General features: G+C 43.2%; 1 protein-coding gene across 1 annotated transcript in view; it reads right to left on the reverse strand.

Annotated features, from left to right (window-relative positions):
• LOC119968842 (zinc finger protein 292-like) overlaps nucleotides 1–16,078 on the reverse strand; it is a 56,623-nt gene that overhangs the window by 21,014 nt on the left and 19,531 nt on the right. The window contains 2 exon segments of the mRNA XM_038801711.1: nucleotides 3,114–3,249; nucleotides 3,408–3,489. Of these exon segments, the coding sequence (XP_038657639.1) occupies nucleotides 3,114–3,249; nucleotides 3,408–3,489 (218 nt within the window).

Below are 16,078 nucleotides of genomic sequence, written 5' to 3' on the forward strand. Positions count from 1 at the left end.
CGTGGAGCCCCTAAAGCAGGCCAGGGGCATCGTATGGGATGGTGGTTGGATGTGGGTCTGCTGGAGGTTCTGTGCAAGGGTCTGAGAAGCTATCCGGGATTATATATTGAATAACGAAGCAGTCTCACCCTCAATACTATGGGAAATGCTGAAGGTAGTAAATAAAGGGAGAAATTATATCTTGCAAGGTGCATGTAAAGCTGGAGGCAAGGGGGGAGCTGGAAGAAATGGTAGATGATAATTGTCATGTGAGTGTCCCTTGAAGAAAGGTTTGGTCTTACCACATGGCTTGTAGCACAGCTTCAGTGATGTCATCTGTGGGTGAAGCTGGGCTGTGGCTGCCAGGTGGGGGGGGGGGGGGGGGGGGCTTCGTGTTTGGGTTTCAGTTTCGGTTTTGATGCTTTGGACTGCCGAAGAGAAGCAGTGTTTCCCTGTTTTCATTTTAAAGCTGTGCCAGGGAACTGAAATCACATTGGGTGTGGGGTTTGGTTTATTGGATTTTGTATTAAATTGATACAGCTCGAAGGAGGATTCATTAAGAGTTATATACATAGATTACTGTAACTGTTGTGTGTTTTTTCACGTTTGTAATCGAGAACAACTTCTTGCTAACTGTTTTATATATGTTAACTATATTCCTATAATAAACTTTGTTTTGCTAAAAGCACCGAGGGAGTCTGATGACTCACACCTGAAGTGAAGGCTCTTGTGCTCATCCTAGCCAAATTCAACATAAAATTTATAGGTCAGGTGAGCTTCAAAATACACTTTGGAGTTTCTACGCCCTAGTCCACAACCTATTATAGAGATTGCTCTCAAGTATGCAGACAGCCTAGGGCAGCACGGTGGCACAGTGGTTAGCATTGCTGCCTACGGCGCTGAGGACCCGGGTTCGAATCCCGGCTCTGGGTCACTGTCCGTGAGGAGTTTGCACATTCTCCCCGTGTCTGAGAGTTTCACCCCCACAACCCAAAAGATGTGCAGGATAGGTAGATTGGCCACGCTAAATTGCCCCTTAATTGGAAAAAATAATTGGGTACTCTAAATTTATTTTTAAAAAGTATGCAGACAGCCCATCCCCAGAACGATTAGCAGACAGAGAAAAAAAAACTGAGAACGCAGTTCAATCTGATCTCCACAAGTAGGACAGTACAACAGCTGAGGCAAGCTAAAGGGGCTAATTACAAATACAGGGAGAAAGCGAGTAGGCTCCTGGCATGCCAATTGAGGAAACAGGAGGCAGAGAGGGAGATTGCGATTGCGCAGATTAGGGCTTGGGATAGGGGGCTGGTCTCGGACCAGAAGATGGTGAATGAGGTATTTAAGACCTTCTATGAAAATTTACAGGCCAAACGGGATGAGAAAGATATAGTCGGATTTCTGGGGAGTTCGAGATTCCCAAGTGGAGGAGGAACAATGGGAGTACCTAGAAGTTCCACTGTAGCTGGAAGAGTGAAAGAAGGCGTTGAAATTGATGCAGTTGGGGATGGCACCAGGACCCGATGGGTTCTCACTGGAATCATTTGTAGACCTGTTGGTCCCTCTATTGGGGATGTTCAAGGATTCATTGGAGCAAGGTGCTTTGCCACAGACAGCAAGGGATTGGGGGAAACTCCGGATGTTGAATTATACAAGTCTAGTGGAAAAGGTCACAGTGGACTTCCACAGATGGAACAATCTCACATTATCTCTGGCGGGCCAAATGGAATCGTTTAAGATTAATATATTGCCAAGATTTTTATTTTATTCCAGTGCCTTCCGATTGACTGGCTGGTGACTTGGTTTATTTGGGAGAGTAAAAGCCCAAGGAGAGAGAGAGAGAGAGAAAACGGTTCAGTTACCGGTGGTGCCCAAGAAATACACGACTAACCCAGTGATAGTGCACACGTTAAAAATTTGGGGGCAACTCCGTCAACATTTTAATTTGAGTGCTGCCTCAAGGCAATCCCCATCTGTAGGAACCAGCTATTCGAGCCTGCTAGAGCAGATGTGAGGTTTAGAGAATGGAAGGAAAAGGGTTGAGAAGGAGAGACTTGTTTTTTGATAAAGAGCGTCAGTTTGCTAGCCTGGGTGAACTGAAGGAAAAATATGGGGTTACAGACGAAATGGGTTCAGGTATCTCCAGGTATGTAGCTGGGCCAAAATGTATTTTTCTCCTATCCGGTGAAGCAGCCTTGTACAATTCTCGAGAGGATCTTATCCTGCTTGGGCTCGGAGGTAGCCAACATGGCTATATACCAGCGGATAGTGGGGGAGGAGACATGCTCAATTGAGGGTATGAAGTCAAGTGGGCTGAGGAACTGGGGTCGATCTTGGGAGGAGGACGCTTGGAGTGAGGTACTGAAGAGGATCAACTCGACCTCACTCTGTTCGAGGCTGAGTCTCATCCAGCTAAAGGTAATGTTCCGGGTTCACCTCACGAAGGCTAGAACAACACTTTTTTGAAAGGGTGGTGATAGAAGTGTTCGGGTGGTCCAATGCACCATGGACACATGATCATAGCTAGTGGGCTTCTGGGTGTCCTTTTTGGAGACTACGTCGGCAATCCTGAACATTTGAGTTGGAACCTTGCCCATTAGTGGCGCTTTTTTGGAGTTTCGGTTGTGCCGGAGCTCCAGGCAGGGCAGGCGTCCTGGCCTTTACCTCATTGGTGGCACAAAGGAGGATCCCCTTGGGCTGGAAGTCGACTATACCAACAAGCATCTCATTGTGGCTGAGTGACTTGGAGTTTTGCACCTAAGTTTTCCGTAAGAGGGTCAGTGGATGATTTTACCATAGATGGTTGCGACTGTTTACAATGTACTTTAAAGAACTGATCACTGTTGGCTGTTAGGGAGGGGGGGGTGCTTAGTAACTAAGTTAGGCTGCTGAAGGGGAAGGCTGTGTGTTATTAAATGTTTTGTACATAAATTGCTCAAGATTATAATTAACATTTTTGCAAAAAAAAGTTCAACCGCAAAACTAGCACTGAGTACATGAGAGGAACATCTGCTTCAACATTAGCAGTGCACAGATCTATAAATGACAGCAACAACAGACATGGGGGGGGGGGGAATGGGGAGGAAAGAGTGCCATTACTTAAACAACCAAAATCAGGATAGCAATAACAGTACCTAATTCCTGAGTTACTAACTCTTGGTTAAGGATGGACATCAGTACTGGACTTTGCCATGGACCTCCATTTCTACTCATCCTGATTAGGACATCAAATTCTGCATTTAAGTCATTTTGTAAAACATTGTGACATTCCTGTGGAGAAAGAATGCACAATATGAATGGAAATTAGGAACCAGGATAATTACATTGCTTTAATATAAAAGCGATGCCACAAGTTACACAAGACAAAGCAAGCATTCTGTGACACAGCAAGCATAAACTATAACGTGTATATTTTGTGCAAATATTACCTGAATAGTTATTAAAAATTCTTCCCAAAACTCTTTAGACGAGTCTTCTTCCCTACAATATAGCAATACTTCAAAGCAGCTCCTAGAGAGAAAGGAGAGAAGTTGAAAGTAGGATTATCAGTACAAATATTCCAGTTGTTTTGGGAAGAAGAAAAACATTAATCCATCTACTTCTTTGCATTTAATCAAATGCTTCAAAAATCATAAATGTAAAATTGCTTGCTAGCAGCTAACATAAAGAAATGCTCCAAATTAAAAATAAAGATAAAGAAATTGCTGGAAATGCTCAGGTCAGGTAGTAGCTGTAAAGCGGGAAAGATAATCAAATGCTTCAGAGAAAGCCTGGCCTGTTTCCTGCTGAAACAAACTCTTGTGGAGAGAATGCTGTAAAGTACGAGATTATCTATTTCATTAAGACATTAATAAGCGTCATCTTTTCTGTTGTTTGAGAGTATTAGTTGCCAACTAAGTAATGTCTAGTCGATGTTGATTTGATTTGTTTGTCACAGTCAAGGTATGAAAAGGACTGGAGGCAGCTGCAAAAGGATACAGTTAGGTTAGGTTTGTGGGCAAAGATCTGGTAAATGGAGTATAATGTGGAAAATGTGTAGTTGTTCATTTTGGCAGGGTCAATAAAAAAGCATGTTACCCAAATGGTAAGACACCGCAGAACTTGTTAGAGGGATCTGGGTCTCCTGGTGCATTAATTGCAAAAAAGGTTTGTATGCAGGTACAGGAAGTAATTAGCAAAGCTAATAGAATTATTGTTTATTGCGAGGGGAGTATAAGAGTATGCAAGTTATGCATACTCGGGGGCGGCACGATGGCATAGTGGTTAGCACTGCTGCCTCACAGCTCCAGGGTCCCAGGTTCAATTCCAGCCTCGGATGACTGTCTGTGGAGTTTGCACTTTCTCCCCGTGTCTGCGTGGATTTCCTCCGGGTCCTCTGGTTTCTTCCCACAGTCCAAAGATGTGCAGGTTAGATCGATTGGCCATGCTAAAATTACCCCATAGTGTAAAAAAAAGGTTAGGTGGGGTTACTGGGATAGTATGGAGATGTGGGTTTAAATAGGGTGCACTCATGGGCCGAATGGCTGCCTTCTGCACTGTAAATTCTATGATAGATGCTTCAGTTATGGGACATTGGTGAGACCACATATGGAATACTAGGTACAGTATTGGTCGTCTTATTTAAGGAAAGATGTAAATGCATTGAAAGCAGTTTAGAGAAGGTTTACTAGATTAAAACCAGGAATGGGCAGGTTATCTTGTGACTGGATTGAAACATATGACCCTGAGGAGATGTGACAGGGTGGATGTGGAAAGGATGTTTCCTCTTGTGTGTTTAAAAAGAAGGGGTTGCTGTAGCCACCGAAGTTGGCCATTCCCTCAATACAAAATGGAGGAACACAAAGCTTGCAGGGTAAAATGGACAAAGTTTGCAGCACAAGCAGGCTGCAACAAGCCACTGTGTATTCTGTCTGCTAAGAGAGCAGACAGCACCGAAACGAACATTCCGCATACTAATGAAGCAATCTCCGGGACAGTTAGCATAGTAATGGAACGATCCCAGGGACAAAGGACACAAATAGGGAAGTGATTGCAACATTGTATGGGAAGCCAGACACCCCGGCACCAGCGGGGTTCGAAGACAAAGCACCTGAAGGCCCGCCCAGTAGTCGAGGGACAGCCTCAGTATTGGGGGGATTCAAACAAATCAATTGGGAAAAGACCCAATCGATCCCCAGCAGATAGAGGGTCCGCCCAAAAGGGCACCAAGCCCTGGGACCTATAAGAGACAGGTCCCAAACTCAGTTCGTTCTTCTTGACCAGCCCTCCTCTCTTGACCAGCCCTCTCGACCAGCCTTTACCGAAGAAGACCTTGACCGAGAGAGAGGAGAGGTTCGGACAGCAGACGCCAGCAAGTAAGTGTCTCACAACGATCGCTACCAGAGATAGACACTCCCTTTTAACCCGTACCAACCTGAAGTCTGCAGACCCAGTGCAGAGCATGAGGCCATTGTCCCCCTGATCCGGCAGTTCCTTATTCAGATAAGTATTGGTCTATTTAGTGGTAGGAATAGTTTAGTCACCTTAGCGTGTGCATGAGTAGTTTATAATTGTATTATAATAAACTCATTTGTTTGAACTTACTAATTGGTGTATGGTTTTATTGCTTTGAACTTGACCTCGAAACTTGCGGCAGTATCTTAACGCTACCTGGCGACTCCAAAGCTAAGTAACGAAACAGAGCCAAATAGAGTGTTAAGCACACTCACCCAGAACAAGCAACATTGCCCATTTAAGACAGATGAGGACAGGTTTCCTCTCTTATGGGATTGAAAGGCTTTGCTTCAACCAACTTTTGATGAAGAGAATTCCAAAGTCTTTGGACATCTTCAAGACATAATTAAATAAGATTATTGATTAGCAAAGTGGTGAACGGTTATCTGGGTAGGCAGAAATGTGAAGTTGGGGTTAAAATTAAAACTGCCATCATATGGAATGGCAGAGCAGACTCGAGGCCAGCAAAAGATGACTAAAATAAGTAATAAACAGGAAAAAGTAGAGTACGAGAGAAAACAAAATATAAAAACAGACACACAAAGCTTCTATAAGTACATACAAAAAAAGTAGAGAGAGAGAGGGGAGAGAGAGAGAGAGAGAGGAGGGGAGAGAGAGAGGAGAGAGAGGAGAGAGGGGAGAGAGAGAGAGAGAGGGGGAGAGAGAGAGAGAGAGGGAGAGAGAGAGAGAGGGGAGAGAGAGGGGAGAGAGAGGGGAGAGAGAGGGGAGAAAGAGAGGGGAGAAAGAGAGAGGGGGGAGGTGGGGAGAGAGAGAGAGAGTGCGAGAGTGAGAAAGAAAGAGCCTTCTTCGTTGAAGGTTTAATCACTTCTGCCCTGCCCAGCGCTCTCAGAAGCACCCTGCAGGAACCAATCAATGACGGTTGTCAGCCACAACACTACCCTTGGCCAATCCAGAGGCTGCCAGCCAATCGAACCGACTGCCTCCAAAGCTAGTCCTCAAGATTTCCTTGCTGTCGACAAGACGGTCTCCTCCTCTCCAAAAAACACAAATTCTGGTACACACTGTCCTGACTGCCTTAGCTTAAGTCCACTGCTTAAAGGCACATTCCGCTTACGAGTCCACAGACCAAAAATAATAAAACAAAAGAAATAGAAGCCAAGGGAAATCAAAAGGTATGACTCCAACACTACTAACAAACCACATGGGGACAGCACAGCCCGACTTCAAAGGGAACTGCACAAAGGCCATTTGTATTTGATAAGCCAGGCCCCCAGCGGAATCAGGGAGTCTACAAAGATAATGACTTCTCAAAACCAAACCTTCAACAAATAGCTGAGACATTACCAGTCTGGAACATAACCAGTTTTCAAACACTGGATAAACATTCTTTTGTGAAGACATTGCGGCGAGGTATGGTCACATGGCCCAAGACTCTGGCTTGTTGAACAAGTTTTCCTGACCTGCTAGGTGGTCCTGCTGTTTTAACACCCGACGAGGAGGTCACACAAAGGGAGCTCCGGCATGGCTGGACACCTGACACCATTTACCCTACCTCTGCTGAAAGTTCTGTACCATTGCCTACAAACGGATTCATCTCTGTGTGCCTATTTCATCTTACGACACCAACACCACTGGAGAAGCAAATCTTACAACACTGACTTTTGACCCACTAACGTCAGTGAAAGAATTCCTCATGGGACTTTGATTCTGGACCTCACGTGAACCAATATTTATTTTCTCTGTGGTCTCTCCCCTTCTCTGTACTCTATGTATGGGGAAGGGGGGGCAGTGCCATCTCATGGTTTGTAATTTGTGTAATAAACTAATCTTTTGAGTTCATTTTACCTCAATCTTGCTCTGGGGCATTTAGTAGGAGTTGCATCATACAAAGACCAAGGGGTTTGGAAATATACCGCCACTTATTATAAAAGGAAACAAATCAAATACTTTTCCATTCATGGACCGGAGGTGAGGAAAAATGAGTGTTGTTTGAATGGACCCTGTCCTGTTCAGAACACTGGGGAATTAATTATGGGAAAGAAGGAAATGGCACAGATTTTGAACAAGTAGGTCTCAGCAGCACAACACAGAAGTAAATTCGGAGATAAAAAAATAATAAGGAACTCAAAACAGTTACTATTACTACAGAAAAAATACCGGGAAAGCTAAATGATACTAAATGTTGAAAAGTCCTCTGGACCAGAAGGCCTGCATCCTGAACTCCATAGGGTCCGAAATAGTAAAACTTTAACCATCAAATCTTGTGGCTTCACCCTTTCAGTAAATAATTGGGTTTTGGATTGTTTCTTTTTAATAAGCTTACCTGTCTTGACTGAGATTGCAAACGCATAGAAGAGCTGGACATTGAGACCAGCATAATACAGCATAACAAGACCACCTCGCCAGTGGTAAAGCCCTGGGAGATGATGGCATTTCACATGAAATCATCAAAAGCTGAAAACTGGTATTGCTTCAGCATCTCCAGCAACTCGTGTCTCTGCTGGATGGAAAAACGATCTATGCCTCAAGATATACATGATGCAAACATAGTCACCATGTAGAAATATAAAGGGGATTGCAGACACTGCAGCAATACTGAGGCATCTCCTTGTTAAATATTATGAGGAAGGTCTTTGCTCGCATTGCTCTGACCAGATTGCTGACCATGGAGTCATGCAACTATCCTGAGTCTCAGTGTGGCTTCAGAGTTGACAGGTCGGCAGTTGGTCGGATTTGCTGACACTCACAGTTATGGGAGAAATGCCGTGACAGCACAGACCATTCTACATCACCTCCATTAGCCTCAACAGGCCTTTCATCTCGTCAGTAGAGATGGACTTTCAAACTGCTGTTGAAAATAAACTGCTCTCCTGGGTTATTTCCTCTTTCCACAAGAACATACAGTTCCAGTTAAAATGGAGCAACAAAAACATCAGATGCTTTACAGATTGGGCAGCACGGTAGCATAGTAGTTAGCACAATTGCTTCACAGCTCCAGGGTCCCAGGTTCAATTCCTGGCTTGGGTCACTGTCTGTGCAGAGTCTGCTTGTTTTCCCCGTGTCTGCGTGGGTTTCCTCCGGGTGCTCCAGTTTCCTCCCACAGTCCAAAGATGTGCAGGTTAGGTGAATTGGAAATGCTAAATTGCCCTTAGTGTCCAAAATTGCCCTTAGTGTTGGATGGGGTGACTGGGTTATGGGAATAGGGTGGGGGTGTGGGGTGCTCTTTCCAAGGGCCAGTGCAGACTCGATGGGCCGAATGGCCTCCTTCTGCGCTATAAATTCTATGAGATCAGCAGCGGGAAAAGCAGGGTTGCGTCCTTTGGTATATTCGTCTCCATGCTGCTATTGTACGCTTTTGGTGACTCAAATGAGGGTGTCCACCTGCATTACAGATATCAACAAGCTGTGCAACTCAGCAAGACTGCATACTAACACCAAGCTAATGAAATCCTAGTCTGTGACTTGCTGTTTGCTGATGATGCCACACTGGCATCCCATAATGAACTTCACTTGCAGCAGCTTACAGATCGATTCTCACAGGCCGACAAGGAGTTTGGACCGACGACAAGTGTCAGGAAGACCATTGTCATGAGCCACAATGTAGAGGCTCCAACTTCCACCAACAGCTCCCATTGGAAGACATTGACAGCTTCACAAGGATTAAATCACCAATTACCAGTAACCTGTCCCTTGATATGGAAATCAGCACCAGGATTACCAGGGCTGTAGCTATGATATCAAAGTTGAGAAGGCAAATGTGGAACAACAGCAAACTAATCAAAATACAAAGCTCTGTGTGTACCAGGTTGGTGTTCTCAGAACATTGGTTTATAATAGCAAGGCATGGACAAATTACGCAAACCACAAAAACCAGCTAAACGGCTTTTACCTCCGCTGCTTCAGACTTATATTGGACATCGCCTAGTAAGACAGTGCTGAAAATGAAAGTACATAAGCCTGCAGGGATCCCCAGTACGTTTGCTCTCAAGTTCAGCGGCAATTCCGGGGCAGCATGGCGGCACAGTGGGTTAGCATTGCTGCCTCATGGCGCCAAGGTCCCAGGTTCGATACCGGCTCTGGGTCACTGTCCATGTGGAGTTTGCACATTCTCCTAATGTTTGCGTGGGTTTCACCCCCACAGCCCAAAGATGTGCAGGGTAGGTGGTTTGGCCACGCTAAATTGCCCCTTAATTGGAAAAAATGAATTGGGTACTCTAAATTTTAAAAAGTCAGTGGCAACTCCATTAGCTGCATCGTGTGCACCTAACACATGACTTCTGCATGCCCCAAGGTATTCTATATGGCAAGCTTGCCATCAGCACGAGACCAACAGCTCATTGGCGTCTGTAATACAAGGGAATCTGAAAATGAAACCTCACGTTTATCCGGATCTAAGTCCTTGCTGCTGAAGAGTGCCGAGGTACAAGCAGTTAGGGTGTGGGAAAAGCAGTAAATGACCAGATGGCAAGTGAGAGAGGGGCAAGGAAAAACCATCAGTCACTGTGCCAGCTGTGGAAGGGACTACTATTTAGGAGTTGACCTCTCCAGCTGCAACAGATGCCGTTCAATGCAGACGTAACATGCACCCTGAACACAGTGCACCAAATCCCAAAACAGACCAATGTCTACTGACTTGCATTGAAAGAAGCTCAGAGAAGGCCCAGCAGGTTGATTTCTAGGATTAAGGGGTCATTTGAGGCAGGCTATTCATTAGAATTTTTAAAAATGAGCAGTGACCTGAAACAGAAGAAGTTTTGAGGGGGCAGGAGAGGGTTTCTGTGCAGTTTCAGTATTAAAGGAATCACCCATTTAAAATTGAGATGGAGGAATTTACTATCCCAGAGAGCTGTAATGTCAGAGTCACAGATTCTTGAACTAAAAAGAGGGGTCGAGGGTTGATGGGAAACATGCAGGAAAGTGCGGTTAGGCAACGATCAGATCAGCCATGATCGTATTGAATGGCAGAGCAGACTTGGAGCCATATAGCCTATTCCTACTATTTATGTTCTGGTGTTAGCTACTCTGAGATTTGCCCGAGCTTATCAAATTAAAAGTTACTTTTGCTCTCCACTTTAAAAAATAATGCTCCTTTTAATCGCTTCTCACTGAAGGATATTTTAATGACGAAGATGTATTGTTCGCAAGGTTCTAATGGCAATGGTTATCATCTTTCAAGTGGGTGATATCAAATACTAAAATCGTTTTTCACTCAATCATTTGAGAAATATGGCCTTAGTCTTTCTCCACAACATCAATTTGCCTAGTACATTTTAATGTAGCGAAACATCCCAAAGAACCTCATTAGCATTGTCAAAATACATGTAAGAACATTAGATTTGTTTCATTTTAATGCTCCATTATTTTTAAAAAGTGGAGAGCAAAAGTAATAATGACAATGGACAATTAAAGAACTGACTGGAAGAGGTGAGGCTTGATGAATGACCCATTGTCAGTGATGGTGGAATGCAGCATGAGTACAAAAGACAAGGATGAAACATTTGCAGCCATCTTCTGTCCTAATTACCAGGTGGTTGATCCACCTTGGTCCCCTCCTGAGTTTCCCATCATTACAGAAGCCAGAGTCTTTAACCAATTCAATTGACCCCACATGACATCTTGAAATTAATTATGTGCTCTGGATATAGCAATAGTTGTGTCCCCTGGTAACTACCGGCTGCTCCGGGACTAGCTGTACCCGTAGCCAAGTTGTTCTAGTACAGAGTCAGCTCCATTATCTATCCGACAAATTGGGAAATTGCTCAGATGCATCCTTTTCCATTAAAAAGGACAAATTCAGTCTGGTCAGTTGCTGCCCCTTTGACCTGCTGCCAGTCATCAGCAAAATGATGCAAAGTGTTTTTGACTGTGCAGTCAAGCCACACTTACTTTTCAACCTTTTCTTCACTGCTCAGTCTCTGTTCTGCCAGGACTTTATTCCAGTCTTGACCCAAGCATGAACAAAAGGTCTGAATTCTCGAGGTGAGGCAAGCATTTGCTAAGGGCGTAAATATGGGTTTCTGTGGCTGCAAATGAGACTCCAGGGTGGCATATTTCCTCCCTGATGCTAGGGTCAAGGATGTCTTGGGAGGGGTTACAGGCCATTCTGGAGGGGGAGGGTGAACAGCCAGTGGTCGTGGTACACATCGGCATAGGTTTAATAAAAAGGGATGAGATCCTAAAAGAATATAGGGAGTTAGGAAGAAAGTTGGACCTCACTCGTGCCACGTGCTGGTCAAGAGTAGCAGGATATGTTGGATGAATACATAGCTGAAGTTATGGTGCAAGGGGGAGGGTTTCAGATTCTTGGGGCATTGGGACCGGTTCTGGGGAAGATGGGACCAGTGAAAATTGCATGGGTCACACCTGGGCAGGACCAGGACTGATGTCCTAGGGGGAGTATTTGCTTGAGTGGCTGAGGGCTTAAACTAAAATGGCAAGAGGATGGGAACCTATGCAAAGAATCACCGGAGGGGGAATTGAGGATGAAAACAAATGGCAGAAAGGGAAATAAGAAAAATGATAGGCAGATAAACCAAGGGCCAGATTCAAAGAGGGCCACAGTGAATAATAGTGGGAATGGGACATGTTAAAAAGACAAGCCTTAAGGCTTTGTGCCTTAACACGCAGAGCATTCGCAGTAATGTGGATGAATTAATTGCTCAAACAGATGTAAACAGGTATGATATAGTTAGGATTACACAATCTTGGCTGCAAAGTGACCAGATAAGAGCATTGAACATTCAGGGGTATTCAGTATTTAGGAACAACAAATGAAAAGGAAAAGGTGGTAGAGTCGCATTGCTGGTTAAAGAGGAGATTAAATGCAATAGAGGGGAAAAATATTAGCTCCAACAATGTGGAATCTGAATGGGTAGAGCTGAAAGACACCAAAGGGCAAAACATCTTAGTGGGAGGTGCAAATAGACCCCAAACTGCAGTGATGTTGGGAATGGCATTGAATAGGAAATTAAAGACGCGTGCAATAGAGGAACATCTGTAATTATGGGTGATTTTAATCTGCATAGAGATTGGGCAAATCAAATTAGTTACAATTAGAGGAGGAATTCCTGGAGTGTATACGGGATGGTTTTCTGGATCAATACGTTGAGGAATCAGGCCACCCGAGATTGTGTAATGAGAAAGAATCACTGCCGATCTGGATGTGAGATACCTCTTGGGGGTGAGTGCCCATAATATGATAGCATTTTTTATCAAGATGGAGAATGACGTAGTGGATTCTGGGACTAAGGAATACTGAGGGAGATCATGAGGAGCAAAATGGTATTGGGGAAATGGATGGGATTGAAGGCCAATACATTCCCAGAGCCTGATAATCTACATCCCAGAGGAGTTGAGAACAAGTGGTTCTAGAAATACTGGATGTTTGGTGGTCATCTTCCAAGATTCCATAGACTCTGGAACAATTCCTACCAGATCAGAGGGCAGCTCATGTAACCCCATTCTTCAATAAAAGCAATAGAAAGAAAATAGGGAAATTATAGACCAGTAAGCCTGACGTTGATAATGGAGAAAATTCTAGAATCTATTAACAAGGATTTTATAGCAGATCACTTGTAAAACAGTGGCAGAATTGGACAAAGTCAGCATGGATTGATGAAAGAGAAATCATGCAACTAGGGGGAGCCAGTGGATGTGGTTTATTTAGACTTTCAGAAGGCTTTTAACAAAGTCTCACAGAAGAGATTAGCGTGTACAATTAAAGCACATGGGATTAGGGGTAGTGTATTGAGATGGATAGAAAACTGGTTGGCAGATAGGAAACAGAGTAGGAAAAACGGGTCTTTTTCCAAGTGGCAGGCAGTGAGTGACTAGTGGCGTACCACAGGGATCAGTGCTAGAACCCCAGCAATTCACAGTATATATTTATGATTTAGATAAAGGAGCAAAATGTAACATCGCCAAATTTGCAGATGACAACGCTGGGTGGGAGAATGAGCTGCTCAGCCTTGAATATATTGTCATGTGAGTGTCTTTAAGAAATGAATGTTTAAGCAATGTACCTTTAAGAAATGCAGTGATGTCAGAGTGTGGGTGGAGCTGGGTTTTTAGCTCAGCCATTTTGAAGTTTTTAGTTTCAGTTTGAGAGAGCAGCTGGAAAGTGCCGGGCTGGTTTGCCGAGAGCTGCATGAAGGAAAAGAGCTGGTCTGGTGATTTCTGCAAATCCAAAGACTATAAATATATTGAATGTAACCTGTTGTGCTCATATTTTTGAAGGTTTAAAAGAACAGTTTGCAGGATTGGGTAGTGTTGTATTATTTTCGGGGTTATCTTTGAAGTAAGGGTGTTAAGAGATCCAATGTTTATTTTAAAAAGTTAAGTTGAGTTCATGGAATAAACATTATTTTGTTTTAAAAACCATGTGTCCATAATTGTAATACCACACCTAGGGAACAAGCCATGTGCTTTAAAAGCAACAATCCATTAAGGGGGGGGGTTGGTTGGACTCCATGATACATTTTGGGGTTCTGAAAACACCTCTCCATAACAATTCCATGACCCAGGAATTATAAAGTAGGAAAGATAAATAACAAAATACTAAAGATTGGGAAATACAGATAGGATTAAAGAAAATAAAAGGAAGTTATTCTAAATTCCTCAATTTTAATTTTATTCCAGGAGCGTGAAACTCCACACTTTTAAATTAAATTTCAGAGGTCGTTATTATGACAATAGTTATCACAACACAATACAATTACTTACTGCTGAATACACCAACTCTTTCTCAACTGTTTAGTGTTTAACAATGGGCAAGCATAGCAAATTCATGCCTTCGCATTTAATTCAATGCTGAGTCTATCAGCAAGGATTTCAGCAGTGCACCCGGCTGAGGAGCAGGATATCCCTGCTGGAAGCCCCGAAAGATGTGCTGTTAGGTGATTTGGACATTCTGAATTCTCAGTGTACCCGAACAGGTGCCGGAATGTGGCGACTAAGGGATTTTCACAGTAACTTCATTGCAGTGTTAATGTAAGCCTACCTGTGACATTAATAAAGATTAACAAATCTCCGTACTTTCACATGCGACTGCACATATACAGGTTTCTATTAGAAGTTTCTATTGGTGACTTTGAGATCGGATAGCCTCATTATTGTAACCACCATAGAATCCAGACCAATATCTTACAAATGCCAATGAGATGCATGATCAGTTTCTGTCTACTTTGGTTATTTTCGTGTTGGTAGACTGAAATATCTGTTAAGCAATTTGCACACCCAAGTTCATAAACGGTGCTTTGGTTTAAAAGTCTCACGCAAAAACTGATCCCTCCAACAGTGCATCACTCTCTTAGAACAGCACTGGAATGCCAGTTTAGATTATATGCTCCAAGTCCAGGAGGAGAGTTTGGTTGTAGTACTGGATTGGACACCAATTGGTTAAAACTTCAAATTCCTCTATTTCAAGCTATAGAACTGAATTTCACCAATCTTAAATTTTAGGGAATAGATACAATGGATGCTCAGGGCATTGAGCACATTCAAATCAGAGGCCAACAGAATTTTAGTACTCAGAATTAAGGGATTTGGGAATAGTATGAGAAGGTAGAGTTGAGTTAGATCTACCACGATCTTGCTGAATGATGGGGAAAACTTGAACGGCTAAATGACCTACGCCAGCTCCTGTTATTAAAGAACCAATGGGACTTATACTGAAACAGTAAAATGATAAGTGACCCATACCTCCACAATTTAAAATATATAATCCAGACGTTGCAGGAACATTGTGCGGAAATAAACCAGCATCAATACCCCCCAAAGTGGAGCTGAAGCCATGATTGTATTGAATGACAGGGCAGGCTCAATGGGTCACATGTTCTACTCCTCAATTTAGGAACATATGAATTAGGAGAAGTAGGCTATCCAGCCCTCTGAGCCTGCTCCGCCATTCAATCAGATCATGTGTTCTTGATTAACTGTGTCACATGTTTAGTGACTCCTTGCCAGAGAATTGTAGTCTTACAAAAAAAAAAATGACTGGCTATTACGATGAGTAATGCTTTGTTGTAGATCTTACAAGGAGAGCTCTATTGGTACCCAAGATCATATTGTGCTTAAAGGTAGGTATAATATAATATGGCATGGCTGCTGGTGGGTAGGGGGTAGCTGAATGATGATGCACAAAATATTGAGAATTTGTGGAACATGCCAGCTGGCCTTGTCTTATATTTTCATGCAAAAACATTCAGTCAAAGTCAGATATAAAAAGACAGGAATAAACTTCTAACTGAATCAACATTGTGGTAATATAAAAGATCTGATGAAAGTCATAAGAAGACACACCGATAGGTGGAGGAGAAGGCATTAAGTATATTTAAATCTACAGTGATGTACATAGACTCCATAACAATTAGGTCAATATTAAACCAGCCTGGTAAAAGGTAAGGATTTTCCACCACCACCGTTGACTAAATACTTTTGTTTTGATGAGGGTGAGGGGGGAAACAAAGGTAGAAAAGAAAAACAGGTTAGTCTCAGAAGACAACATTTCTAAAAATCAACTCAGATTTCTGAAAAGCAGACCCAGAGTTCAGAATATATATATACACACACAATGCTGTCACAAAAATAAACCCAAGGCATGTACCAGGAATACATGAAAAAAGAGTTTGTGGACAATTTTTGGCCA

This window comes from Scyliorhinus canicula, chromosome 7, assembly GCF_902713615.1.
Source record: "Scyliorhinus canicula chromosome 7, sScyCan1.1, whole genome shotgun sequence".
Lineage (NCBI taxonomy): Eukaryota > Metazoa > Chordata > Chondrichthyes > Carcharhiniformes > Scyliorhinidae > Scyliorhinus > Scyliorhinus canicula.